The 14,894-nt window shown below is 39.9% G+C and overlaps 1 protein-coding gene across 1 annotated transcript in view; it reads left to right on the top strand.

Annotated features, from left to right (window-relative positions):
* Positions 1-14,894, top strand: part of hcn4 (hyperpolarization activated cyclic nucleotide-gated potassium channel 4) — an 85,572-nt gene that overhangs the window by 36,615 nt on the left and 34,063 nt on the right. Inside the window, exons 3-4 of the mRNA XM_049593401.1 lie at positions 4,606-4,767; positions 8,907-9,125. Coding sequence (XP_049449358.1) covers positions 4,606-4,767; positions 8,907-9,125 — 381 coding nt within the window. The remainder of the gene's footprint in view (positions 1-4,605; positions 4,768-8,906; positions 9,126-14,894) is intronic.

The raw sequence follows: 14,894 nt of genomic DNA, 5'->3' as shown, positions 1-14,894 counted from the left end.
TGTGATATGACCCACGTTTTAGATTAAAAAAAAGGCAAGCAGATACTGGCATGGCCTCTCACATGGAGAGGATAATGAGGGTAGTGAGAGTAACAACAAGCTGTTGTGTTGCGTCGCCGTGCCCTCATCAATCAAAGCTCTCTTGTTTATGCTGATGCTAATACTGCCAGGCTCACTCTGTGTCCCGGTAAATTAAAAGAAAGTGGTCAGCAATCCATCATCTGCCATGTAACACGCCATGCTGCTGTGTGCTACGTGTGCAAACAGTGTGTGAATTCACATGTGCGCGTCAGTGTTAAATACTGCATGTGTGCCTTTTTATGGTACAGAACATGTTAAACTTTCGTATGTGGCTATTTTGTCATTAACAAGTGGGGAGACAAAAGTAGAGGGAGACAAGATACAGAGGCCTCACCCCTGCGCTTCAGAATAATGATCCTTTGACAACCTTCTAACAGAACCAATCTTGGGAACAATTTTTCGTAACTGGAAAGTCTGTTCCTGCTTGGCATGGGTGTATTTGAATTGATTACAGCTGTGAAGAGAGATAGGGGAATCACCTTCCTCCAGTGACAGTACACTTTGGGTTACAAACCGGAGATTTGCATGGCATTACCCGTGACAGTTCTCACAGGCTTTATTCTCCACACAGTGGTTAAGTGCCAGAGGTCTTTTGAGGGCACATCTACAGTAGGACTGTAGCAGGAGTTATTGTTGAACAGTAATGAGCCATTCAGGCTGCACCACAAGATACTGAAAGGAATTTATCCTGCTTTAGAAATATACTGACACTGTAGAGAGTACAATAGCATTCAGTATATTGACAGGTTCAAGGACAACCCTCACAATGCAACGGGACAGTGCAGCATACACTAAAGATAGATGATTCTGTGCTCCATAAGAAGAGTCATTTCCCCAAATGAGCCAGTGCTCTGCAGCATTTTGGATGATACAGGTAACAGCTGTTTACCAAAGTAATATTGGTGTTTTTCATGCAGTTGTTAAGGGTGTATTCCAGCAATTTAATATTTTAAATCCATTAGTTTGGGAGACTCATTAGACCAAGGGCTATTATCACCTTTGTAAGATTGAGGAGCACCATTTTCCGTCTACACCTTCTGCAAACCAACTCTCTCGAGGGGCTTTTGGGTAATCCCCCCCAGAAGAAATTTTAAGAAACTGAACAGCTAAACTGAACATTTTAGAAACAAAAATCAAAGATGAGTTTTTTTTAAAGTTTGATGACTGAATGCCGTTTTAGGAAGCCAGTATACAATTAATGGCTGCACAGGAAAAGTGCAGACACTCACTTGTCAAATGACATTTTTATGACATACTGGGATTTTTTATGACATTTTTTAATGACATATCACAACTTTTTTTATGGCATTTTTATGACATATACTATCAAATTTTATGACATTTTTATGACATACTAACACTTTACAAAAACTATAACAATCAAAATTGATATAGCCTATATAACACTTGTATTACATCCTCGTTTACCACTTTTTAATACATTTGAAAGTAATGAAATAAAGAGACTACACAGTGTTTGACACTGACTATATCTACCCACTTCAGTAAAGCAATGGCTTCTGCTGGAAACGGCCACTTGGACAAACTACACACAGAACTGCAGTACTCCTTAATACTAGAACTAGTAGTAATAATACAGGGTGTCTGCAGGTCCTTAAAACATCTTAAAATGTCTTAAAAATTTAATGTCACAACAATAAGGCCTTAAAAGTCATTAAAAAGTCTTACATTTGAATTTGTGAGGTCTGAACTACTACAAACAATTTATCTAATTTCATTTATCCATTTTTTTTTAATTTCCTTTTGTGAATATATGTGAAGCCTTTCTATGTAACAGTCCACTTTCTAATGTTACAAATCTTTAAAACAATCTATAATACTGTCATTTTACTTCATACTTGCACTTACCTGTTGGCAAAATGTACAAAAGTCACTGTAATAACCATATTCCTTCATAACACTTGCACAAGACCACATATATATGATTAGCCTCCTATGTTTACTTGTGATGCTTGAATAACTAAAACATGATTTGTCCAAAAATCTGTCCTAAATTTGGTTAAAAGGTGTCTTGAATGGGTCTTAATAGTATTAGATTTAACTGCCTGATACCTGTAGACACCCTGTGATAAGTTTTTAGTAACAGTAATGGGTTTGTTAAGTTCATCTATGATTTTAATTACATTTGCTAAAAATGATTTCAGAGAGCAGGGTGTGGTTATGTGTTGAAGTGTAGCTTTTTTTAATATATATTTTTTTATCAATATGTTTGGGGGGGGGGGGGGCATTTAAGACATATTTGAATATTAGGGGGCTGTCATCTCCCCCCATCCCCCCATATGTATTAAAACATATTTAGATGGGATGGTCAAGATTGATGCAGCAGAGGCTTGTTATTTATTTTTTTACATTTATTTTTTACAGAAAGATTTGATCCTACAATTCCCACAATGCAACTCCATAGAGTCTTTCATTTGACCCATCTATCAAACTCCAAGTGCCCAGTTTCTTAAATAGACTTTCTGTTCAAATTTTTTTCAAGCACAAGACGAGATAACCCTGATGACATCACCATGACATCATCAGGGTTATTTTCTCAAACTTTGAAGAGTTCTCCCAGAGCCACAAAAAAATATTCAACTAATTTTCACATGCTTTATTACTACCCCAGTGACAAGTAAGCTAATTTTTTTTATCAGAGCACACTAGAGATAAAACAAATTTGGAAAAAACAAATTGAGTAAGACATTTGACATTTTATATCTCTTCAATTACACCTAAATATCCTGCTTATACACTGTAGCATTAGGCATAAAGAAGCAGCTCATTCCTCTCTTCAACAACATATGCAGCTTCCTCATGTGGAAAGCCTGAGGGTAAATGTAATATTGCAATGGTAATTATGCCGAAATCTCAAATGACTGATTTAAATATAATCATTTAGAATGTAAACAATACACTGTGCGCTCGTTTGCTTTATGTCTTTGTCAGTCCTTAATGTCCCAGAAATTGCTGTATTGGAGTTCACATCTTGCTCAGCAAGTTTTTATAGATTTTAAAAAAGCAGTCTGTGTTTTAGAAAGCTTCTTCTTCCTGTCTGAAAATACGATTTCACGAATGAAAAATATATCAAGCTCAATGTGGGAGATGGAAAGGGGTACCTCATGATTTATTCATTCGCCACAGAGTGAATTTAACACTTAAATGTTATGGAATGCCATTACGGCTCCAGCAGGAAATTTGGCATCACACTACATTGCTTATTAGATAACATAGCTTATTTATGCACTTAAAGAAGACTGAAAATAAAACAATAGCTCACGTTTGCTGTGCAGCTGTGAACAGAAGTGGAGAAAATTAGTGGATTTGGTCAGCTGAGCAGGAAAAGGTGCAACTGAGCAAATGATTCAGCGTAGGTGATGTAAAAGTGCCGAAGGCTAAACATTTTGAACAAGAGCCCAAAGAAAGAAGGAAAGGGACAGAGCAGTAGAGAGACACGTAGAGTTTCAGTGTGAGTGTGTGTGTGTGTGTGTGTGTGTGTGTTTGTGAGGACATACAAAGAGTGCGTGAGTGGGGATGTCTCCATCCACTCTGAGAGAGCCTGGCTCCCCTCCTCACCCGGGCACATTTTCCCGGGCATACCTCTGGCTTCATGCTGGCCTGTTGACGGAGCTAAATTGATGTGATTTGATGGTGCAGCAGCACCCACACTGTCCCGGACAAACACCACACTGATCCCTGCCAGCCTTCTTCTTAACACGCACACAGAGAAAAAACACAGATGCGCACTCACATTTGTATGCACTCAGACGGAAACTGAAAAATAAACAAGCTCAGTGCTTTAGGAACAAAGACTGAGATTATAGTTTAGGTGACAATATGTTGATGTCTTCATCCTCCTCTTCATTATCACCTACTGCTGAACGACAAAGTGAAGATAGAATATCCCCTCTCAGTCACAAACCCTTAAATGGCGCTGAGTGGATTTTAATAAGGAGTGGAGCGGTTAGCAGTGCACACCGTGGTCTTCAATGGGATTAAGAGGCTTTGAATGGTTGAGGCCATTAAAATCTACACCAGCCCAGAAGTCCTGGAGCGCCTTATGAGTATATTTATCATTAGGATTAACAAACCCAGCCGGTGAACGCTCTCACCCCAGGAGCACAGTCACCTCTACCTTGTACCATTATTGTGTTTGGCTGAGTGGCTGATGATAAGAGCGATTCAGCAGCAGGGGAGATAAAGCGCTGGTCCCAGTCTGCTGACCATCCCCGGTGGACCGTTCTCAGTACAGCAACATCTGCATCCACCAGCTCATCTGTGTGCGATGTAAAAAGCTACTGGCTAAGCAGTTTGTTATCTAATTGCTAAACCACAAAGCCTGTGCGTGGTGTGATCAAAAAATAAACTCAGAAGTCATTGAACTGTTGTAGAAGAGGAAAATCTCCCTTGAGGATGTGTGTGTGTTTTGTCATCTGGAGAGATTTCAGGGACTTGACTATCAGTGTGATGAATCATCCTACCCTAACTCGTTGCCTGGTTCCTTCCTCTCCCACCCCTCAGATATTCCACATGACCTATGACCTAGCCAGCGCCATGGTGAGGATAGTCAACCTGATCGGCATGATGCTGCTGCTCTGTCACTGGGACGGCTGCCTGCAGTTCCTGGTGCCCATGCTGCAGGACTTCCCCGCCGACTGCTGGGTGTCCAAAAATAAGATGGTGGTAAGTGCTTCTCCTGCACCGAGTCCTCCTGCCTCTTGGAATCAGATTATGCCCTGTCTCATCTCATCCGTCAGCTTCAGTAATTATGGTACTAAAACCCTTTAGCATCCCGGGAAAGATTGCCTCGCATATCTCTCATTTTAAGCCCCAAATCAAATATATTTATCTGCTGCGTTTGCCCACACTCATTCAATTTGCTGCTTATTTTTATTTATTTGGAGCTCCTGACATCTGTCCATATTGTGAAAGGAGAGACACACTGAGGCTGTGCAGGGAGCATTGATTTTCCAAGGAGGACAGACGGCCCTCATTCATTCGATATTGGTTGAATATTGACAGTTTCCAGTAAGCACTCATGCTGTGCTTTAATTTTGCCGTATTGTCAAAACAGCTGCTGTAGAAGAGTCTCTGTTAAAGCCCGACTCATAATAGAGTTCTCTTTTATTTGCCTATAGAGGCGGACTGTGTCACACCTGATGTGCGACTCTGAATCACCCGCAGCTGATGGCCCTCATGCTAAATTAGCATGTTATAAAAGAGCGTAGCTCCAAAGGAAGCCCAATTGATCTGACATCAGTGAATGCTTCACTTGTCAGTACAACATACTGATAAATCAACATTTATTTAAGCCATAAGGAATGCAGCCGGAGAGAGCGGCTCTCTTAACTGATGGCTTATCGATACACATGTCAATGTAGGTGTCAGTAGGGCAGTGGATGGGCTTTTGTGTGGTCTGCAACTCATTTCAATGAAAAACTAAAAAGATGGTGGAATATGAGCTTCTTGGATTGTATAGATTTATTGGTGATTTCAACCAAGTAGGTTTTCCTCTGTCAATTTAGAGGAGACTGCTTTGGTCAATTTTGAGATTCTGGGCTATTTTGCTTCTATAACTTGTCATCTTTCAGACTAGTGGAAAAGAAATGTCCAGAAATACTCATTTAGCTCTTTATTTTAGTTCACATTTTAGCTCCGGATAACGTATGCAAAATGTGCACATTTACTCATTTGCATATTTAGACATATCATATCAGAAAACTTACAAAAAAAATAATTGTCTTAATGTAAGCAACAAGCTGCGGAAGTTTATACTTTGATGATATCTATCAGATAGAATTTTTACCCCCTGTACCTGTGGTATTTTGTTTTTGTCTCAAACTGTGTAGAAGAAAGGCCATTTTCTCAAAACAAGTTTTCTGTCATACTGTTGAGTCAGAAATCTCCTCTTCAGTAGCACTTACACTCACCAAATGTTCCAGCTTTATCCCTGTCCATATTCTGAGGGGTTTTTACAGAGGATTTTATTCATATATCATTCACAGCATGATTTATGTAACATTTTATTCCTACTTTTCTTATAGCTTTTGACAATATTTCCTGATTCATGGAATAATAAAAAGAGATAGCTAAAACTCCCTCTTTAAAAACCTCTGACTTGGGGCGTCGGTGGCTTAGTGGTAGAGTAGGCGCCCCACATACAAGGCTGTTGCCGCAGCGGCCCAGGTTCGACTCCAGCCTGTGGCCCTTTGCTGCATGTCATCCCCTCTCTCTCCCCCTTTCACACCTAACTGTCCTATCAAATAAAGGCTAAAAAAAGCCCCAAAAAATATCTTTAAAAAAAAAACAAAAAACCTCTGACTCTTAATATGTCAACAAAATGAAACAAGAATTTTGAACCTGACTATCAATGAATCAATCAGTGGTTAGGTTTCTGTTATGGAAAATGTATGTGAATCACTATAATATTTGATTAGACTATTTGCATATTTAAACATACAACTACAGAAAATTTGTACAGTAATACAAACAAAAAATGGAAGGATGTTTCATGGCAATATCTTTTAGTTTAAAGTGCATTTTATTGCACTCAGCTGTTTAGTCTCCATATAATGATCACAGCAGTTCTCTGTCACAATTCTCTTTGTAGAAAAATACACAGCATTATTCTCATTAGAATTTAATACTTATAATACAGGCCGAAATAACTTTTTTTGAAATAATTTAATGATACAAGACAGACAGAATAATACATTTATAAACAGAAAGATATTTTTAAACGGTGGCAACAAAACAACAAATTCAAAGAGGCCAACTTAGAGTTCTACACAAACCAGCTTCTAGTCAGCGGTATGTTCAGCTCTCCGTGCCAGAACAGATGTCACATGAGTAGTTACATCGCTCAAGGTATGATGCATTTGGTTCATCACGCCTCACTGCCTCCCTGACATGCTCACTTGTTCTATTTAATCATAAGAAACGACAGATGTTGCAAACCACTGTCCCTTGAGATGTTTCACACTTTAGCTAATTTTAGCTCGTTTCCCATACCTGTCTGTGCAGAGATGCACACACTCAGGTGAGGCGGTCTTGCTCAGGGACCTCGTCAGTACTTGGGGATTAAACCAGCAGCCGCTTTGAGCAGCCTTCCAGTTCAACCATCCTCTTTGTCTGTTAGCTGTGTGGATTCATTTAGATTAAAACAAAAGGCACACATTCGGCTTATGCGTTGCATGTGGTGATCATTTTTATTATTTTTTTTTAAATTCAGTTCCCTTCACCACCATAAAAAATGCATTTTACTACTAGTTCAATATGCATAAAGCCAAGTTGCACAGGGATTCTTTTAGGTTACATAATGCTGAGCTGTCAGGCAACATATTGTTAACTGTGGCTCGTCATGAAGATACAGTACAGTATGCATGGATTAGGACTGGATTTGATGTCTTTTTCTGCAGGTTTGCTGTATCTCTTTGTTTTATTCTGACAAACATGGTATTTGAACCTTAAGAACCTTAAGTTTGCAAATGCAGAAATAATACTGTTTGACACAAAGCCACAACAAAACCAGGAAAAAAACCTGTTTGCATTTTCAGAGAAATGTTGCCTTTACTGTTATGTTCTTAATAACAAGCCCTACTTTTACCTTCACTACCATTAAAGCCTAAAAACCCAGCCTTCCTTTCCTTAAATGTCTTAATTCCTCCATTTCAGTGACTCCGGAATATGGGCCCACATTCCAAATGCCTTGTCACAAGATGATTTCATGCAGTTCTGACTAGATTATATTTAGGCATTTTCTACTCCTCATGTTGTTACAGCTCAGAGTCGTGTTTCCAAAACTTCCACAGAGGTTGCACTGGCTGCCTTCCTCGGATTTCTGCATCCACAAACAGCCTCCTTTGCATCGAGGAGTGCAGAGGCCCTGAGATGTGAGGAGGAACACTCATAATGTACTTAGTTTAAAATCCCACGTGAGGGATGCGGCCTCTCATTAACATCAGAATAGAGTTTGTTTTGTTTCCCACAGTAAACACTGTCTAATTAATTGCATTACGTAGAAGAATGGCTCTCAATGTGACAGAATAACAAATATATCTTTCTGAATTAATTCGAGCCTCGGGGGCAGCCACCTCTCTGATGGAAAGCTCCTCATGTTTTGCTCACATTACCTGCTAGACAAAGAGTTTGTATTGACTCAGTCATGGTTGGTTTGGCTCTGATTAGAATCATTAAGAGACATTTTTTGTCTTCTTTTACAGTAGCTGTCCCATTATCTTGCTGGGTCATCGCTCCTTACCTTTTCAGGAGGGCACTAATAAAATTGCTATCTCTCTCAGCTTTTCCGCCGTGGAAATGAGTTTGAAAGCAATTTGGACATGTCACCCCCAGGAGAGAGTTGATATTGATTTGCCATGAACTACCACCGGGATCTAAAGGAAAAAGGGGCAATTTATCTACAAATGAGAAAACTCACAGAGAAATCACATTTTTCTAAATAGCTGACCTACTTTCTGTCATGCAAGCCTCCAGTGTCTCACGCTCCATCCGCCCATTCTCAGGGCTCTGTTTTAGGCTCTTGCCCAAATGTCTGCTTGCTCCAAATGTTTGCATATTGAAAAGTATGTTTTACCCTGCCATCTGCTCTGTATTGGACCAAGGCAGCCTGAAGTAGACGTCTGCCATTAGTTTTGTCTTAAGTAATTGGATGTGTGTGCGTGTGTGTGAGCTGTCAGGGTACTCATTGACCTTTAATGTGCCATCAACACCCTTATGAGAGAGATAAAGAGTGAGCAAGATAGAAAGATAAAGTGTTCCAATGTACTCACCCTAACTCACCCCATCTCCTCTGTTTCATACAGAACGACACATGGGGACAGCAGTACTCCTACGCACTTTTCAAAGCTATGAGCCACATGCTGTGTATTGGGTATGGCATGTACCCCCCGGTGGGCATGACAGACGTGTGGCTGACCATCCTCAGCATGATTGTGGGCGCTACCTGCTACGCCATGTTTGTGGGCCACGCCACAGCTTTAATCCAATCCCTAGACTCATCTCGACGGCAGTACCAAGAGAAGGTGAGTCAAGATGAAGTGATGCTGACAGCTGTGTTGTGTAGATTTATTCTGAAGAGTGGACAGTGGCGGTAAGGCAGGGTGCTGCCTCGTCCTCAGTGTAAGGCTCAGCTTTATTTTGTTGTTAATGCAGCAGTGCACCCCAAAATTGAATTCCCTTGATGTTTGTGCAGCCACTGAACACCCGCTGTCATCTAGGTGTTGCAGGTCCCTCATAACTCTTCCAAAAAAGGGATCAATCATCATCAGAGTCTTCTAAAACAGGGGTATTGAAAGTCTGACACTGAGGGGCCCCTCCTTAGACATATTGAGGTAAATGCCATGTCAACTTTAATGTAAAACAAGAAAAAAGTAGATTAAGAAACGTGAACTTTTTAGCCCAAATTTGTTTACAATCTGGCAGATTGGCACCATTGAAAGTGTGGCAGATTAGCTGTAATGAATCCATGAATGTAAGGACAACTATTACTGGATTACTCTGACGCTGAAAAAAGGTTAAGAACATGATGATTCACAGGCAAGTTCTGGGAAAGTGTAAGTCACACTTAATCTATAAATATGTATATCATGTCTGCATGTTCACATCTGACTGAGTTTTAACTTAGAGAGTTCATTTTGATGCAAATTGCAGCAGTTGGGTGCTAAGGGTTTCCCCTTTATTGCCTTTCACCTCATGGAGTACAGTCTCTGTCTCATGTGACATCTCAATTAAACACTTTACACTTAAAGGGTAACTACATCCATTTTCAGAATTCAAACATGTTTCTCCTGTGGTCTCTGACAATGCAAAAATATAAGTAAACATAAAAGACTCTTTCCGAATCCAAAAACTATGTGTGCTAAAACTCTAATTTGTGATGCCATCATGTACAAAGTCTTGAGCTGCTCAGAAACAATGAATCATGAAACATGTTTTAGACAACACTGAGAGCAAGGAAAACAAACATTCTGTGGGTTCAAAGTATCAATCCTCCATTCACTGTCTATGGAGCAGCTCCACACTTTATGTCTTGTGACATCACAAGTTTGAGACTTATTTTGCTGGTTTCTGGCTTTAAGAGAGAGTAACTCATGTTCACAAATATTGACTAACTTAACACTTAACACTTAACATTTGTATTTAGGTTTCCCTTTAAAGTTGAGATGAAATGAAATTGCATTTCCATCCCCTTTAGATCACCTCCTCAGTCATATAAAACAAAATACAAAAAATAGATTTCTTTGTTTTCTTATATCAATATCCAATCAATGTTCAATCTATAATTTATTCACTTTGAAGAAGGTGGGATGTCTGACAGCTCCAGATTATGCTTAATAGCATTTTACAGTGGACAGCTGCAGCAGCTACAAGGAGCATCATGTCTCCATGACACATCCACTTTTCAGCAATCAAATCAATTTCCTCCCAACACTTTATTCTGCCTGCCTATCCTGTTTCACTAGGAAATATGTCACAATACTGAAACTAGATACTTTTGTAATTAAGGCTTCAACTAATGGTTATTTTATTGTCATTGTTGATTAATCTGTCTGTTAATCTGATTAATCTGAAGTTATTTTCTAGGTATATAATCAGTTAGTTATGTTGATAGATTTTCAGTGTAATGAGTCCCCTGGTCCTGCAGGTGGTCCCCAACAAAATTTCTACTTTATAACAAATTTTAGTGGTAAACGTGTATTTGATTTCATATGGTTATAATTATGGTTATTTTCATGTACTTTAAAAATTTATCTGAAAGTTAAACAAATAAAACCCCAAATCTGAAAACTTTATTTACAAAACCATAGACTGTATATGTGTCTTTAATTACAAAACATAATGCAAATGTGACATCTTGAGTTGAGTACACAGAGCAACAAAAATCATCTGCTCAATTAAAGGTAAATCAGATTTGATATATAATTGTAATATGTGATGAATATTAATATATGAATAATCCATAAAAAAATTAAATAAGCTTTTGTATAAATGTAATCGTTCAACATTTTGAAAAGTATTAGTCTTTCTGAGAAGACTTTTTATGTTTTCCTTTCACTTGAGACAACACAGGGTCTGGTCTTGCTCAAGATTTATGATATACATAATATACAGCAAGAAAATGGTGGCAGCCAGTGAAAATATTTTCTCAGCACAGTGCGTCCCCCGGACAATAAACATCATCAGGTTATCATTGACATAAGGTATTGATAAGTGGCACAAGCACATTGTTATAATGTAGTGTTATCAAGGGAAAAAAACATAGCGCAACCCCGAGACAGTGAAGCATCATCAGGTCATCACTGCCATGAGTACATTTTATGAACCTAAAAATATAAGGTTATTGTCTGCCGGCAGTCTCCAGGGACCAGTTGTCAGATCTGTGCAGAGCATAGAACAAAAGTGCAGACAGTATGATAATAACATCTAAAACACAATTTTCACTCCCAGTGGTTTCTGTAACATGAGGAATATTTTCAACACTAGGTAGGTCATGCAGCACCACTGTCTCAACACAGATTTGTTGTTTACAATGTTGCATTATCAGGAAAAATAATAGGGTACGTCCCCAGAACACCTCAATATTGATTGTGTGTTTTCAGATTGTATCAGGGACGCAGGATGTCTATAAAATGCCAGAAAATGGTGAAAAATGTTAATCAGTGTTTCCCAAAGCCCAAGATGTCATCCTCAAATGTACTGTTTTGTCCACAACCCAAAGATATTCAGTTTACTGTCATATATTAGTAAAAAAAAAAAAACAACCTAAAAATATTTACATTGAAGAAGCTGGAATCAGAGACTATTTTCTTGAAACATTGCTCAGACTGATTAAACAATTATCAAATTAGTTTACAATTAATTTAATAACTGACAACTAATCAATTAATTACAGCTCTACTTAAAATACAATTTCAACTGGACTGTAATATGAGAGAAAAATGATTTTATTTCACAGAAAGCATTTCATATTAGGGCATACTGAGCAAGGTGTCCATCTTCTCAGCCCCTGCAAGCCAAAGTTTTATCTTTGAATGGATGGGTTTTTGCGGTGTTACCATCCATATAGAGGCAGGAACCCCAGCCTCCCCAGTTCAGGGAGAGGAAAGCCCTGACAGCTGGCTGTGAAGGCCGAGCCATGTTCCACAGTGCCATGCCCTCTGTGGGCCCAGCGTGGGCGATAATGAGCTGAGCGGTGAGGCTGCCACATTGCCCACCGTCTGTGGCGAGGAGGAGACAGGAGAGGATGACCTCCAGGGAATGGAGGCAGAGGCTCCAGAGACCCCATCCAAATGAAACAGAGAGAGTGGGAGTGAAAGAGGGCAGAGAAAAAAAGAACCAGGCAGCCAGACGAGCAGAGGAACAGATTAGCTGACGTAATGGGTGCGTGTTACATCTTCAAAAGGAGAGAAAGAGCACTGGATAAATTAACACCTCACTAATCTTGGGGTGAGCAACAAAGAGACTGGTTTTCCACCAGATTCTCACCAGCTAAAAAAGGGTGAAGAATCCAAAAAGTAACACATGCAAGAAGTTACATGACCAATGCTGCAGATCTGAGTAGCTGTTTAATGAAAAGGGAGCAAGCCGTCTCCCCGCTCAGCACCCTCCACTCGTCTGCTGCTCTGCTTTAGAGATGCCTTGCTGCCAAGTAGACTGAACAGCTGGCCTGTCTCAGCACCAGTCAGCATGTGGTACCAAAGCCATTTGCTGCCGTTTCTGGGATCACCCCCTAAGGCGCCTTAAGAATCCCCCAGCCAGCTAAAAAGGCTCCCCTGTGCTCCCACAGCTTCCCACGGTGCCTGCCTGCAGAAAGGTTATTACTGCAGACTGCAATTAAATTTTAAGAGTGCAGATTCTCTCATTTATCTTTCCACATGCCTCAGTGATAAGGTGCTCTCTGGGTCCACTGTCACTGCGTGCTCATCTGGCTGTGGGAGCCAGATAGTAGTCATTTCTGCTCCACTGTACTATCCCCACTCTTCTTCGCAGCTTATCAGGGTTAGTTCCTTCAAAGACATAAACCTTTTTGTCATTGGCCCTCACATCAGTTGTGTGACAATGGGATCTGTTTCCTGGAGATTTCGCTCTGCTTTTCCGTGTTAGACTAATACCATAATCCACGCACTCAAGAAGTGGACAATCCATTGGTCAATCCCTGGAGTTTTGAGAAGGCAGGTGGCTGTTTTCAGATCGCCATTGGGCCACCGTGACAGGGACAGCTGTTCCTGTCTGCTGGGACTCAGCCTCGAGAGAAATCTGCTAACTGAGACACCACCAACACATCATACAGCAAGTTATCATACACACCTGTCTGTTTGACTGAGTGATTCTGTGCTGTCTCATTAGTTGAAGTAAGGTGCGGTGGCTCTGTGTAACATCTTTAAGAGTCACATCTCTTACAACAACCGAGCTAAGATGTGATGGAAGGGCGGTTGTACTTGACCTTTAATAATCCATGCAGAATGTGAGGATGGTAATATAGCAGAAACTGGTTAAATATAAACTACTTGATAAAAACAAACAGTGATGCAAATGCACAGCAGCACATGGTTAACATATTGGGTTAACTGTATATCAAGGCACGCTGCATTATTAAAAAAAAGTCCACTGCTTTGAAATATCAAATAGAAACACTTTTCACTGAAAAAAAAAGTCTCTCTTTAGATATTTGCATAATGCGTGGTAGGTACTTTAAATAATAGCATGTGCGTTTATATTAATCTGTGCCCTCCTGTCTGGGTACTTTTATGAGTGTTATTGAACTCACAAACTCAGTCTCAGAGTGGGTACTTGAAGTACAAGGACACTGGGAGGCTCTAATTCTCATCAAAACCAGTGTGTACGTGTAACACATTAAATAAAACAGGACTGCACAAAGTGGTTGTTTGCGTTTTTAGTCAGTCCTGAAAATAAAGAGGGGAAAAAAAATAACTTTCAACTATCAAAAGCATGTTTACCCACTGCTCTGCCATAAAATGTATTTTTCATCTCGGCCCCATGCACCGCCTTTGTTGGTTTCTAAACATCACAGTGTTCAGAGGCACTTTTAATACTTAATTTGGCGTGCTGACTCAACACATGCATAGCTGATGTCGCAGATTACAGACCGTGAAATATGAAGAATTAGACATTTTGACTCATTAGCAAGTGCTGGAAAAAGCCACCAGTCTCTTTTCTGTTGGCAAGCTGAAATGGATCTCTGTAGTTTGCAGTTTGGAGTTTTTGTGTTCACAAGCCAAATGTGCCCATGTTGATATTCCAAAGATGCTGTCAGCAACACTATAAAAGTGCGTCATTTGCATACACCACCAGTCTGAGAAGTGACATGAATTCTCTGATTTATCTGCAATGTAGACAATATGCAGCCCCATAAATAACTGCTGTGTGTCTTGATAGTTGGGTTTGTTACACAGCAATCACAAAATTCAAATGCGGACGGAAGTATTTAAATAGAAATTAACATTAGCTACCATGGAGCTGTGTTACAGTTGCACTGTGTATGGCATTTGACCTGAGTCAGCTAGTAGGTAAACAGCCGATGGGCAAAAACACAAATTGACACCCTGCTGTCACAGAGAGGAGATACTGACTACTTTTGGTTAGCAAAATGACTCAAAAAGCAGATCGATGTTGAGCTGTGCAGCACCATCATCACATTAAAATGCCTCATGCTGTTTTTGATGTGACACAGGCTCTGCATTCATCCACTGTAAATGAGCTGTAAGAAATAGAGCATGGAGCTCTCATGCACGTGGCTGTATGGCCAATATGTGAGGCCATCTGTCCAGCTG

The sequence above is a fragment of the Epinephelus fuscoguttatus genome, linkage group LG2, assembly GCF_011397635.1.
Source record: "Epinephelus fuscoguttatus linkage group LG2, E.fuscoguttatus.final_Chr_v1".
Lineage (NCBI taxonomy): Eukaryota > Metazoa > Chordata > Actinopteri > Perciformes > Serranidae > Epinephelus > Epinephelus fuscoguttatus.
The sequence above is the reverse complement of the archived record's forward strand: the minus strand, read 5'-3'. Positions and strand labels throughout refer to the sequence as shown.